The sequence below is a fragment of the Penaeus chinensis genome, chromosome 10 (genome assembly GCF_019202785.1).
Source record: "Penaeus chinensis breed Huanghai No. 1 chromosome 10, ASM1920278v2, whole genome shotgun sequence".
NCBI classification, from domain to species: domain Eukaryota; kingdom Metazoa; phylum Arthropoda; class Malacostraca; order Decapoda; family Penaeidae; genus Penaeus; species Penaeus chinensis.
In genome coordinates this window covers 22146486-22158985 of record NC_061828.1, presented here as the reverse complement: position 1 = coordinate 22158985, position 12500 = coordinate 22146486, and the positions used below count along the sequence as shown (strand labels likewise).

At 47.0% G+C, this 12500-nt stretch overlaps 2 protein-coding genes across 6 annotated transcripts in view; one reads left to right on the top strand and one right to left on the bottom strand.

Moving 5' to 3' along the window:
• Positions 1-12500, top strand: part of LOC125029539 — a 651165-nt gene that overhangs the window by 133091 nt on the left and 505574 nt on the right. The gene's annotated exons all lie outside the window — the stretch shown is intronic.
• Positions 4161-6215, bottom strand: LOC125029879 (extensin-like). The gene is made up of 2 exons (XM_047620061.1): positions 6184-6215; positions 4161-4986 (listed from the first exon to the last, which is right to left on the bottom strand). The coding sequence occupies exons 1-2, from the start codon at positions 6213-6215 to the stop codon at positions 4161-4163; spliced, it is 858 nt and encodes a 285-aa protein (XP_047476017.1).

Genomic DNA, 12500 nt, shown 5'->3' with positions numbered 1-12500 from the left:
ATGCCCGAGGTTTTGAACGCTCCTACCACGGCACTAACGACTACTAAGGAAATGCTTATGAAACAGAATGGTAAAAGGAGTTTATAACGGAGCAATTAACGAGAACCTACCACTTACATCTCCACCTGCAACCCTTCCGACTCCATCATCCACTCCTCCAGCTCAACCTGCCACTCCTACAACTCCAACAGCCATACCTCTAATTCCACCTGCCACGCCATACCAACCGCTACTCCGTCCTTTTATTTTCACTCCTCTAAGTCCAACACACTCCATCTACTCCTTTAATTCCATCTCTTACAGCTCCTTTGCTCGTGGCAAGAAGCTTCCCATCTCCCACACCCACTTCAAGCGCCATTTAAGCTTGCTCCTCTACAAGCCTCATCAGAACCTTCAGCCACTCATCCACCGGGCTCACATGAAGGACCATCACCGCCCTCCGCACCACTTGGGCCTTGTACAAACCTCTCCGGCAATCTTCCTTTTTGTAAATAAATCACCTGGAGGGTCGGAAATTCACCTGATTAATTTTATGTAACGATTTCGTTTATACTTGGAAAGCAAGAAGTAATTTTTAGGGTTTGGCTCTCGGAATCTGGTTCCCGTGTGAGTCGACGCGTCCCTGAGGCCTCCCGCGCACCAAGCCGCTCTGCCAGCCACTCATCCATCTTCCTTTCTTTGCATATATCTCTACATATGGTAATTCGGGTGGATGTATATGCAGATTACTGAATACGGGGATTCGTGCCTGGAAGTTGGCTTGCGCGTATGTGTGTATGCCTGCTGTCGTGGGTTGTACTCACGTGTGCGTATCTGTATGTTTCCTGCACCACATGCAAGCGAAAAGATAATCCGGGCTTAAAGTCAAGGATAGCAAATATTATCTCTGACAGCCAGGCGGTGATTGCAAGTCAGGCAGAAAGGAATTCTGCAATATTTCCCTCCGCACTTCCCCTCAGTCTACGCTCGTTTCTCCTCTTTCTTTTCCGTCCTAGCACATCCCTCAGCCTCCTGGCCGTACTTCCACGCAGCCTCTACTTCCCTCCGTCCTTTTTCTCGCTTCCGGAATTCCCTTCTGTCGGTCTCCCCCCTCGCTCCCCCTCCCCTCCTCGTTCCTGGTCCTGCGAATTTCTCTTCATTAATGTTGTATAGCAGTGAAGTGAAATTTTAACGCGACAGTATCAATCGATTGGCAGTAGATTGACAGGCTGTCATGATGTCTCTCTGTCTCATCTCTCTCTCTCTCTGTCTCGTCTCTCTCTCTCTCTGTCTCGTCTCTCTCTCTCTCTCTCTCTCTCTCTCTCTCTCTCTCTCTCTCTCTCTCTCTCTCTCTCTCTCTCTCTCCCTCTCCCTCTCTCTCTCTCTCTCTCTCTCTCTCTCTCTCTCTCTCTCTCTCTCTCTCTCTCTCTCTCTCCCCTCCCCCCTTCCCCCTCCCCCTTCCCCCTCCTCTCCCCTTTATTTTTTCCTCGCTCCCCTTTCTCTCTCCTTCTCCCCCCTCTCTCTTCCTTTCTCTCCTCCTCTCTTTTCCTCTCTCCCTCCCCATTCTCTCTCTCTCCCTCTCCCCCCCATTTCTCTCTCTCTCTCTCTATCTATCTATCTATCTATCTCTATCTATCTATCTATCTATCTATCTCTCTATCTCTCTCTCTCACTGTCACTCTCACTCATTCTCTTTCTTTCTCTCTCCTTCTCTCTTACTTCTCCTTCTCACAATTACTTCCCCTCTCTGTCCCTTTCCCTCCCTTTCCCTCTCCCTCTCTTATCCCTCCCTGTCTCTTCTCCCTCTCCCGTTCCCTTTCCCGTTCACTTTCCCTTTCCCTTTCCCTGTCATTTTCTCTCTCCTTCTCTCTTTCCTTCTCCCCCCTCTTCCTCCCTTTCCTTTACGCACTCAGTCATAGAAGCATAATCATGTACACATGCCGAGGAACAAAAAATAACACGAATTTGTATGCACACGTGTTCACTTGTAAAACTTTTTCTTGTCACTGATGTGAATAAAAGAAAAAAAAGTTTTGACACTAATTAGTATTTGTTGTAACTGCTTGGACATATGTAAATCACGGGCGCCTGTGAACAAATTCTTCATATTTCCTGTTCCTTATCAGACCCTCATTTTTCACAGGCGACTATGAGAGTGATTTGATGACATTTGTTAATTGTGTTTATGGAAGTACTAGGAGTGGATGGTCGCATGCGAGGCGGTGGAGGAAGTGTCGGGCCTCTGCTCCACCATATGGCTGCGTTGCTTTGCTATTCACTTCGATGTTCTCCGTTCCGCATCATCTATTAGGACGGTAACTTATCTGGTTGAATGAATCTGGGCAATGAAGTTCATGCTTCCCGCCCACTCACGAGCAAACATGCATCGGCTTGCGCAGCCACGTGCAGCTATCCCCGAAAGCGAAATTTAAACCCAACGAAGTGAGCGGGTGGAATTAGAGACACCTGTTGCATATTGTCTGAAGGGCGGGCGGCCAGGTGTGGCACGTCGGTATGTTAGTCCAGCCGTCGCTCCCCCGCTCTGCCGCTGCGTGTCTCCTCTTGTTCTCGGCTGTTTACCCACTGTTGTTTAGAGTGGTTCGCACCTGTTTGCTCCGCCGCTCGAGCGTTTCAGCGTCCGGCGAGTGAGTGATAGAGCACACAGTCGCTCCACAGACCCTGCTTCCTTCCTCGTTCCTTCGCCCCCACCCCAACCAACCCCACGCAACCGTCCCTTCCGGACTCGCGCGCACTTTTACATACACGGCGGATGATCTCAAAGATGAAACAGACAGCGGCGTTGCCGGAATCACCGGGAACGAAACTCCGCCCGCCAGAGGACCGCGCGGACGTCGCTGGGCCACCACGCCAACACGGAGGCCCCGGTATTAACAGGATAAACACTTCCGGCTCAGATTGCTGCGCATATGAACTCGTTTGTCTTACCTGCTAGTGGAGAGGAAATGCTCATGCAAGATATTTATCAACTCTTTTAATTCTGTTGTTATTTGCGTAATACATTTTTTTTAAGGGTACTTGTAAGAAAAGTTTACTGTTTACTGTATTTTTTTATCGTTCGTGCTGGGCCTCCCTCCGTGAAAAATGAATATTTCAAGTGAAGCAAGAACGTACTGCCAGCTTAGCATAGTGGAACATCACTTATAGCCAGTCACAAAAGCTCTGCTCATTCAGATAACATTTAGTCATATGCTTTTGTTTTAATTCAAAGGGGAGAGAGGTTGGAAAATTATTCTCTATTCATAACTGAATGTGAACTGAAGCACGAATTTGCCTTTTCATTGAGATTTGTGATTTTCATTTTGATATCGGATAATATGTCACAAGGAGAATTCACGTTTGAAACTGAATGTACGAGTTTATTTACATATAATACTTACTTGCATCTTAAAACCAGTCATTTAATCAGAAATGTCCACCTCAGCCCCCCCCACTCACATATACTCTCTCTCTCTCTCTCTCTCTCTCTCTCTCTCTCTCTCTCTCTCTCTCTCTCTCTCTCTCTCTCTCTCTCTCTCTCTCTCTCTCTGTATGTGTGTATGTGTGTGTGTGTGTGTGTGTGTGTGTGTGTGTGTGGGTGGGTGTGTTTGTGTGTGTGTCTGTCTCTGTCTCTGTCTCTCTCTCTTGTGTCTCTGTCTCTCTCTCTGTCTCTCTCTGTCTCTCTCTCTCTCTCTCTCTCTCTCTCTCTCTCTCTCTCTCTCTCTCTCTCTCTCTCTCTCTCTCTCTCTCTCTCTCTCTCTCTCTCTCTCTCTCTCTCTCTCTCTCTCTCTCTCTCTCTCTCTCTCTCTCTCTCTCTCTCTCTGTCTCTCTCTCTCTCTCTCTCTCTCTCTCTCTCTCTCTCTCTCTCTCTCTCTCTCTCTCTCTCTCTCTCTCTCTCTCTCTCTCTCTCTCTCTCTCTCTCTCTCCCTATCTTGAGGGAGGGAGGGAGTTTATCAATTCTCGACCTTCTCCCTCTTCACACCCTCACCATTCCCTTTTTCCCTTTTCCTCTTTCTTTCTCTCTCTTCCTTCCTTTCCTCCTTCGTCCTAATTTATCTCTCCCCCCCCCCCCTCTCTCTCTCTCTCTCTCTCTGTATACTTTGTATACTTAGTATAGTCACTACCACAAAGGGACGACGCTGAGAATTCTGGCATGACCTTGGCTTGTTCAGCAGTCCACTTACTCAAGACTTGTTCGCCAGCCTCTCCTGCCAATTAATTTTAATCACTTCGCTTTGACTTGTAGCGGCAGATGGCGGAGTCACGGAGCCAGGCTTGGCTGGCGGAGGCTTACGGGCGGCCCGGGATTCCTGCGGTCGGTGGAGTGGGCGGGGGGGGGGGGGCAGGTCGGTGGAGTGGGAGGGGCCACAGGTCGGCGGAGTGGGAGGGGCCACAGGTCGGCGGAGTGGGAGGGGCGACAGGTCGGCGGAGTGGGAGGGGCCACAGGTCGGCGGAGTGGGAGGGGCGACAGGTCGGCGGAGTGGGAGGGGCCACAGGTCGGCGGAGTGGGAGGGGCGGCAGGTCGGCGGAGTGGGAGGGGCGGCAGGTCGGCGGAGTGGGAGGGGCGGCAGGTCGGCGGAGTGGGAGGGGCGGCAGGTCGGCGGAGTGGGAGGGGCGGCAGGTCGGCGGAGTGGGAGGGGCGGCAGGTCGGCGGAGTGGGAGGGGCGACAGGTCGGCGGAGTGGCAGGGGCCACAGGTCGGCGGAGTAGGAGGGGCGACAGGTCGGCGGAGTGGGAGGGGCCACAGGTCGGCGGAGTGGGAGGGGCGACAGGTCGGCGGAGTGGGAGGGGCCACAGGTCGGCGGAGTGGGAGGGGCCACAGGTCGGCGGAGTGGGAGGGGCGACAGGTCGGCGGAGTGGGAGGGGCGGCAGGTCGGCGGAGTGGGAGGGGCGACAGGTCGGCGGAATGGGAGGGGCGGCAGGTCGGCGGCGTGGGAGGGGCGGCAGGTCGGCGGAGTGGGAGGGGCGGCAGGTCGGCAGGTCGGCGGAGTGGGAGGGGCCACAGGTCAGACTAGGGTAAAGTCATGTTCCAAAACATTCAAAATGTATTCGTTACATTTTACCGCCTGTAATTTTCTAATGTGAGTATCTGCTGTGTGGCACCGATGCCGCTGTGTGTGTGTGCGTGCGTGAGTGCGTGTGTGTATTTGTGCTTTCGCGCGCGCGCGCGCGCGTGTGTGTGTGTGAGTGTGTGTGTGTGTGTGTGTGTGTGTGTGTGTGTGTGTGTGTGTGTGTGTGTGTGTGTGTGTGTGTGTGTGTGTGTGTGTACGTGTGCGTGTGTGTGTGTGTGTGTGTGTGTGTGTGTGTGTGTGTGTGTGTGCGTGTGTGTGTGTGTGCGTGTGTGTGTGTGTGTGTGTGTGTGTGTGTGTGTGTGTGTGTTTGTGTGTTTGTGCGTGAGTGCGTGCGTGTGTGTTTGTGCTTACGTGCGTGAGTGTGTGTGTGAGTGTGTGTGTGTGTGTGTGTGTGTGTACGTGTGTGTGTGTGTGTGTGTATGTGTGTGTGTTTGTGCGTGAGTGCGTGCGTGTGTGTTTGTGCTTGCGTGCGTGTGTGTGTGTGTGTGTGTGTGTGTGTGTGTGTGTGTGTGTGTGTGTGTGTGAGTGTGTGTGTGTGTGTGTGTTTGTGCGTGAGTGCGTGCGTGTGTGTTTGTGCTTACGTGCGTGAGTTTGTGTGTGTTAGTGTGTGTGTGTGTGTGTGTGTGTGTGTGTGTGTGTGTGTGTGTGTGTGTTTGTGTGTGTGTAGTTTTTTTTCACAAAAGCAGAGGTAAAACGTGCCACTATGAAAAAAGCATGTATTGTATGCATCATGGTGTGGTGTTAGTTTTCTTTATCCTCTTTTTCGTTGGATATTCCGGATGGCTAAAGAATCTCGATAGCTTTTTCCCTTGAGATTGGCCCCTAGCGTTTCGTGCAGAGATACCATACCATTCACCATCTTTTATTATTAAAAAGAAAAATCCCCAAAATTCTTCGGTATAACAGGAAAAAGTTTGAATTCGGTGGTGCCTGCCAAGAAAATATTCACTAACCTCTTTCGTAATCAGCAATGAACTGGAAATTCTTGCCCCCTGTGGCGGTGATGATGAAGGCTATTAACGCAATTCCGGCGCCGGGGAAAGTTTCCGCTAATAGCCCACTACTTATCACGGATGATCTTCTGTCGGTGGACGGCGCAGCCCCGCCCTCGGCGCTTATAACTTGCCCCTTTTTACGTCTGACGGCTGAACTCCAGCACCAGCGTCATGGACGTTCTCTCTGGTATTTGACGTAGACACTCTGTGAGGATATTATTTTATTTGATCTTTTACGAATGTTTGAGAAACTGTGTCAGTAAAGTAAATGAAAAAGTGGATGTCGCAATTATGGAATATCGTAACGCTTACACGAAGGTTGATGTCCGTGAAAAGGACACCAACTAGAGTCGATTTATTCAAGAGCTGACATCGTCTCTCTCCCTATCCTGTATATTTCATGGCGGATGCGCTCTGTCATGAAACTTTACCATGCACCCAGACGCTGGAGTCGGCCTATTTGGCGGCCTGGGCTGAAGGCCAGATTTATGACGCGTCCTTCTCAGGTCTATTTGACGCTCGTGCACTGCCTCCTTATTTATTGCCCTCTCTCCGAGAAGAACTGGAACATATGTTCTTAGAGCGCTCGAGCTTTTTGCAACGACTTTACACGACGTTCTCAGGACCATATGCACATTCCGCCCCAGTGTCACTTACAACACTCCCTCACGCTGTCACATTTTATTACTTGATTTACGAGATACCGTAGATTCCGACGCTTGTGCAATGGCTTATCCTATAGGGAGATCGGGGAAGCACACCTGATTTATCCTTGCCCATGAATTCTGCAGCCTTCCTAGCCATTTGCGGAGAGACCATAGATAAGTTGAAGGAATTATGCTAAAAAAGAAAGATGTCTTGGAATTGTATAATAGTGGATGTCGGCCGTTACACCTACCATATAGTTATTAATGCATACACAGTGAGTGTTCATAAGTGGCACGGAATTATGTAGAGTGCCGGAGCATTACGGCTCACGGCTCTGGGCTTTCGAGCTCGTTTACAGCGCGTAATGATCTCTTAATAGAGCTGCGGGGCCGTCAACTGTAACAAAATGTATCCTTAATGTAATAGGGATTACCCAACCCGGGAGGTAGCCTGTAAGGATTCTGTAAGGCTTCGACGACGAGATTCTCTGGAAAAGAGGAACTTTCAAGCTGAAATGCTTTAGGGTTCTGTAGTCTGAAAAGGGGTATGGACGACAAACTTGATAAAAAGCTGGAGTCGATACATCTCATTGTTTATTTAATTTGATCACAGTATGATTAATCATCAGATATATTGAATCCTCACATCCTTAAATTCGGTACAGTAGATAGATTGATGAGACAAGAGTATAATGAAATCGTCAAAAGTACTTATTTCTGTGAAATAATTGCTCGTTTTGTTTGAGTGACACTAATGATATGAATACAGTCCCCTTCAATGCCGGGACGTTTTGACTAATAGATTTCTTCCGGAACAGGTACTTATTAGCAATTAAGTAATTATCCTCCATCCACATTTATGATAATCATCTACCTGTATAAGCATTGCGTTCATTCCTGGAACAAATAGAGGAAACATTTTCTTGCCGAGAGTTGGTCTTACTTACAAAAACATAGCTGTGTAACTGCTGTTGAACTGACAAAGATGACAGACAGCTTGTCGCGAATTTTGAATTCTACCGCGTTTCCACACGAAGCCTTCGTATTTTTGCATAGCGAGAGGATGAGGCTTAGAAACATTTTTTTTCATTCAGCGATGTTCTATTAAATGCATATTTCAAGACTGAGATATTGAAAAGCGTTGATGTACCTGCCAGGTTAGGTCATTCAGTAATTACAAGCACAGGGTCTGGCGCAGGAAGCAGCTGTTGTTGTTCGAGGAATAAGACAGAATCAGCAAGCTGTTCCTCGAAAGAAAGCATTGGGCGAGAAGAGCTCCAGCAGATGCTTATACTTGGATATTATTCAGTAAGATTACGGTAGCGTCGCAAGGTGTTACTGGTAATCAGAAGAGACAACTGCTTCATTGTGTCAGGAGTTTATTGTGTCGCACGGTGTAGAAAATATCCCCATGAGGCATCTACCTTCATTAGGTCGTGCCTCGGGTTACTTAGGATACAATGTGGGCGGGACATGGACACGCGATGTTTTGAGAGATTATAAAGGGCGTAGCCTCTGGCCGGCCTGGGGTGGCCGCCGGGCTCATCTCACCTTTAAGATTATCATGCTTGGCAGCGTCTTTAAAAACTTTCTGGCAGAGGGGCTCTAATGGATAAGCTTTTTTACTCATTTACATCTTTTTGAGTCCCAAGTAGGATTTCCAAGAATATCGGTCTTTATATATATATATATATATATATGAAATTTATTTTCGAACTTTTCTTTAACACGATTCTTATTGTTGAGTCTAATGTATATTATGCTATAGTCTTCGAATCATCTCGCTTCGACCAATTTTATGGCGTTCGGGAAACGAATCCTGTCACGGACCTGCGTCGGGTAGTAGCGGTGTCCTTCCGTGTCCCAAAGCCTCGAGGGCGCGGCTAGGGCGACCGACGAAAGAAATGTCGCTTCTTATTACCATAATACCTATAACTGCCACATTATGCGGTCGCAGGTTGTTCGTTTATACATCGGTATGATTGTAGGCGTAAACGGTGTCTCAGAAAAGGACAAATTGTTGCCATCAGGAGGACTGTGTAATTATGATTCCTTAGATTTAGTATCCAAAGCCCTTACACATTCTTGCGTAGTGCGATTCAGACACTGACACACTACTACGTATTCACGGTCGAGCATGTGTTTACATGTACATTTATATTTCATATATGTATGGAACTTTTAATAGGAAATATTTCAGTTATTATAGATTAAATTTCGGAGAAAGATATTAAAGGAGAAAGTGAAAGAAACATATTTTTCTTACAGATCTGTGTGCAGCGGGAACTTCCGCGGTTCGTTGTTATAACACACGACATTTCCTGCCACACGTCTTGTCGACTTTCATTTTTTATCATGTTGTTCTCACCAGCACGAGAGGTGGATGACCAAGCCGAGTAGAATTCATCAGTAAATCTCTTTTCTTTTCTTTCCTTTTTGGATCTATTGCCCCATTCTACACAAGCTTTGTTCGACCACTAGGCCGATGGGGACGTTATGAACACTTTTGAAAATTGAATGTCATGTCTGAAACCGTGGGCTCTGCGCGTCTAGATCGGATCCACTTCAGTTAAAGTTGTCAGTGTGAATTAATGGACGTGGACTTTCTGGTCCTCCCAACTTTTCTGTTATGACACGCTGTTATTAATCATGATACACAATAACAGCCGTGGGAGGAGGCAACCCTGTCTTCAGACTTACGAACGAGCGTAGAGGAGTATTTGCCCGCGCTTAAAGACAGCAATATTTCTGACATGGAGTTTGAGTGTTATTATCAAAATGGAATGTTCGCCACAAAAAATGAGAGATATGGAGGGATTCACTTTTATGAAATGGATATTGCATCCGATGACATTCCTCCGAGTCGAGATCGATGAGGATCGTAGTTTGGTATTCCAGGCAAACGTATAACGAATTCAGGCCAAGTAAGAGTGGTGCTCGAGTCTTCGCTAAAGTCCTTTAATATTAGACAACATTGGCAGAAGACGAGGAGCTCAGGGATACAAGAATTGTATTTGAGAAGCGATTATTATCCCAAGAGTTGCCTCAGGTGTTGGCAGAGCTGATTCACGCCGTCAGAACTCCGCCTCTCGGCTGCTTAATCTGCTTATCAGGGGACGGCTGGATCCAGCAAAATACCTGAGCCGCGACGCGCGTCTCCTCTCTCCTTCGCGCCCTTTTTCTTGTGCTTCACTTTTGAGATCCTTTGTCTGCGTTATCTCAAAAAACCCTGAACAGCACCGGAAACCCGCTGTGTATGACGAGTAATGATGTGCAAATAATGCCTCGTGAGACAGAGAGAGAGAGAGAGAGAATCTAGTAGATGGATAGCTCATCAAACATGACCATGTGTAAGCCCGGTTCATGATACCATAACAGGAAAGAGAATAATATATTTTCTCAGCGGCGTCCGCGGTGTGTGAGGCAAGTGCGGTGTGGCGGTGTACGTCTGCCACCAGATGTTCCTGTTACCAGTCAGAGTAATATATTAGGGTTGTCATGGGCTCCCGGGACCCGGCTCTCTGTAATGACACCATTGTTATTTGTTGCGGGCTTTAGCCGGGTTTTGCTCTCCCGCTTCGCTCGTACTGATTACCTTAATGCCGTGATGCTCGCGGAGACATTTCCCCCGAAATTAGTTTTGTTTTCTTGTTTACTCTCCTAATATAATTACCTTAAATTTGTGTACCGTGTTGCATACTGATTTTTGTGGCTTATTATTTCTTGCCATTCTTGTAATAACGTACATATACTACCGAGATATAACTTAACTTGTTTAAAGCAATTTATGATGAGTTTTCAGTTATCTGAAACGTAATATGATCCTAACATGTTTAAAACCATTTTTGCATGTAACGTGTCGCCGGTGTTTTAAGTCAGAGGCCACGAATACATTCACCTCTGCTTTCAGCCAGATTAGAAGCGAAGCTGTTGCTGCTTTTCCATCATCAATTGTTTTTGTTGTTTTGATGTGAACAAGCAAAAAGGAGTCCGGAAAATTGTGATAAGATTAACGTCGCAACTAATGCTTTGCAATACGTCAGATTTAGGGTGTATTTTAAAGAGTTTAAGGCTTGTTACTTTTTCATTTTTTCTTCACATAAGCCCAGCAATAGCACGCATACACAACTGAGGCAAACGCAAGCTTACATTTCGTAATACTTTCTTCAACTGGAACGGAACATTTCAGTGAAATGCATTGGACAAAAACTGGATGAAATCTCAGATGAAATGACAGTATTTTTATAGTGCTAATTTCGCAGCGGCTTTTCATTTTCCCATTTCTGGATATCCGACTACTAGGGATCATGCTTGGAAAATTGGATTCCCTCGACAACAGGATATTTTTAAGGCCTCGATGGAACGGTCACCGCAGGCCAGAATGATACTAAGTGGGAAGTGTAGTAGACAGTCGTGGATGGTTTTGGTATATATCGTGACGGGTAGTGGGGATGTGAAGCTCGTCAGACATGAGGTCCGGTTAAAAAGTGACGAAGGTGACCCAGGTGATGCGTGAATATGCACTAGGTGCCGGAAGTCGGGATACTGCAACGCTTACGATATGACAAGACATAGATACCCTTGTAGAGCCCCAAAAAAGATAAGAAACCTTACCGTCATTTTACCGTCATGGTATCTGATGCTTCTACCCATCTCTCTCTTTCTCTTTATCTTTCTCTCTCTCCCTCCCTTCCTCTCTCTCTCTCTCTCTCTCTCTCTCTCTCTCTCTCTCTCTTCTCTCTCTCTCTCTCTCTCTCTCTCTCTCTCTCTCTCTCTCTCTCTCTCTCTCTCTCTCTCTCTCTCTCTCTCTCTCTCTCTCTCTCTCTCTCTCTCTCTCTCTCTTTCTCTCTTTCTCTCTTTCTCTCTCTCTTTATCTTTTTCTCTCTCCTTCCCTTCCTCTCTCTCTCTCTCTCTCTCTCTCTCTCTCTCTCTCTCTCTCTCTCTCTCTCTCTCTCTCTCTCTCTCTCTCTCTCTCTCTCTCTCTCTCTCTCTCTCTCTCTCTCTCTCTCTCTCTCTCTCTCTCTCTCTCTCTCTCTCTCTCTCTCTCTCTCTCTCTCTTTCTCTCTTTCTCCTTCCCCTGTGTTGTTTGATCAAGTGTCTCCTGCTCTATAGATGGCCACGTAGGGACCCAACAGCATCATGGTTTGTGAAAGGCGCTAAACGCAATTCCCTTTTGTTGTGTCTACTCGTGTGAATGGAAGGACGAAGAGTGAGAAATTTCCTCTCCTTGAATTTACATGGAGTGATTGCTTTATTCGGTAGTAAAATGTTGACATGGCTTTCTTCTTGGTTTGTTTCCCTTTGTATAGTATTTTTTCGGTAATTAATTTTTGATTTACATATTTATGTTATGAGTAAAAGTTGTGTATGATAAGACGTGTGTTTATTAACAAGTTGGAGCCTTATTTAAAATTATTTTAAACAGAGACACAAGTAGAAATATTTTTTTTTATTTCGTGTAGTGTCTATGAGAGCGATTAAGAATAAAGTTCAGTCGACTGCTTATGAAATGAGCTCACGAGAGACTCGGGCCACCCAGACTGCCGTCCGCGGGCGAGGGGGGGGGGGGTGATGCAAATCCCTTGCAGAGGGATTATCTTCTCTTCGCGTGTTATCAGCAAACAGAGGGGATTAAGGGGACGGAGTGCGAGTGACTGTTTACAAACCAAGGACATATTATCTGCTATGGGGTCTGTAGATTATGGTTTAGAGTTGACAGACATTGTTGGTTTCTTGTCTCCCTCTCTTACTCTCTCTCTCTCTTGTTTATTTATTTCTATATATACACATGCATATACTTGCTCACACGCA

What these genes read in the sequence shown, in the direction of transcription:
- LOC125029879 (XM_047620061.1), bottom strand. Translation starts at nt 6,215, where the DNA reads ATGACGCTGGTGCTGGAGTTCAGCCGTCAGAC. An exon ending in CTGGAGTTCAGCCGTCAGAC is followed by an intron (nt 4,987 to 6,183) that starts GTAAAAAGGGGC and finishes ACTTTACCCTAG; the next exon opens with TCTGACCTGTGGCCCCTCCC.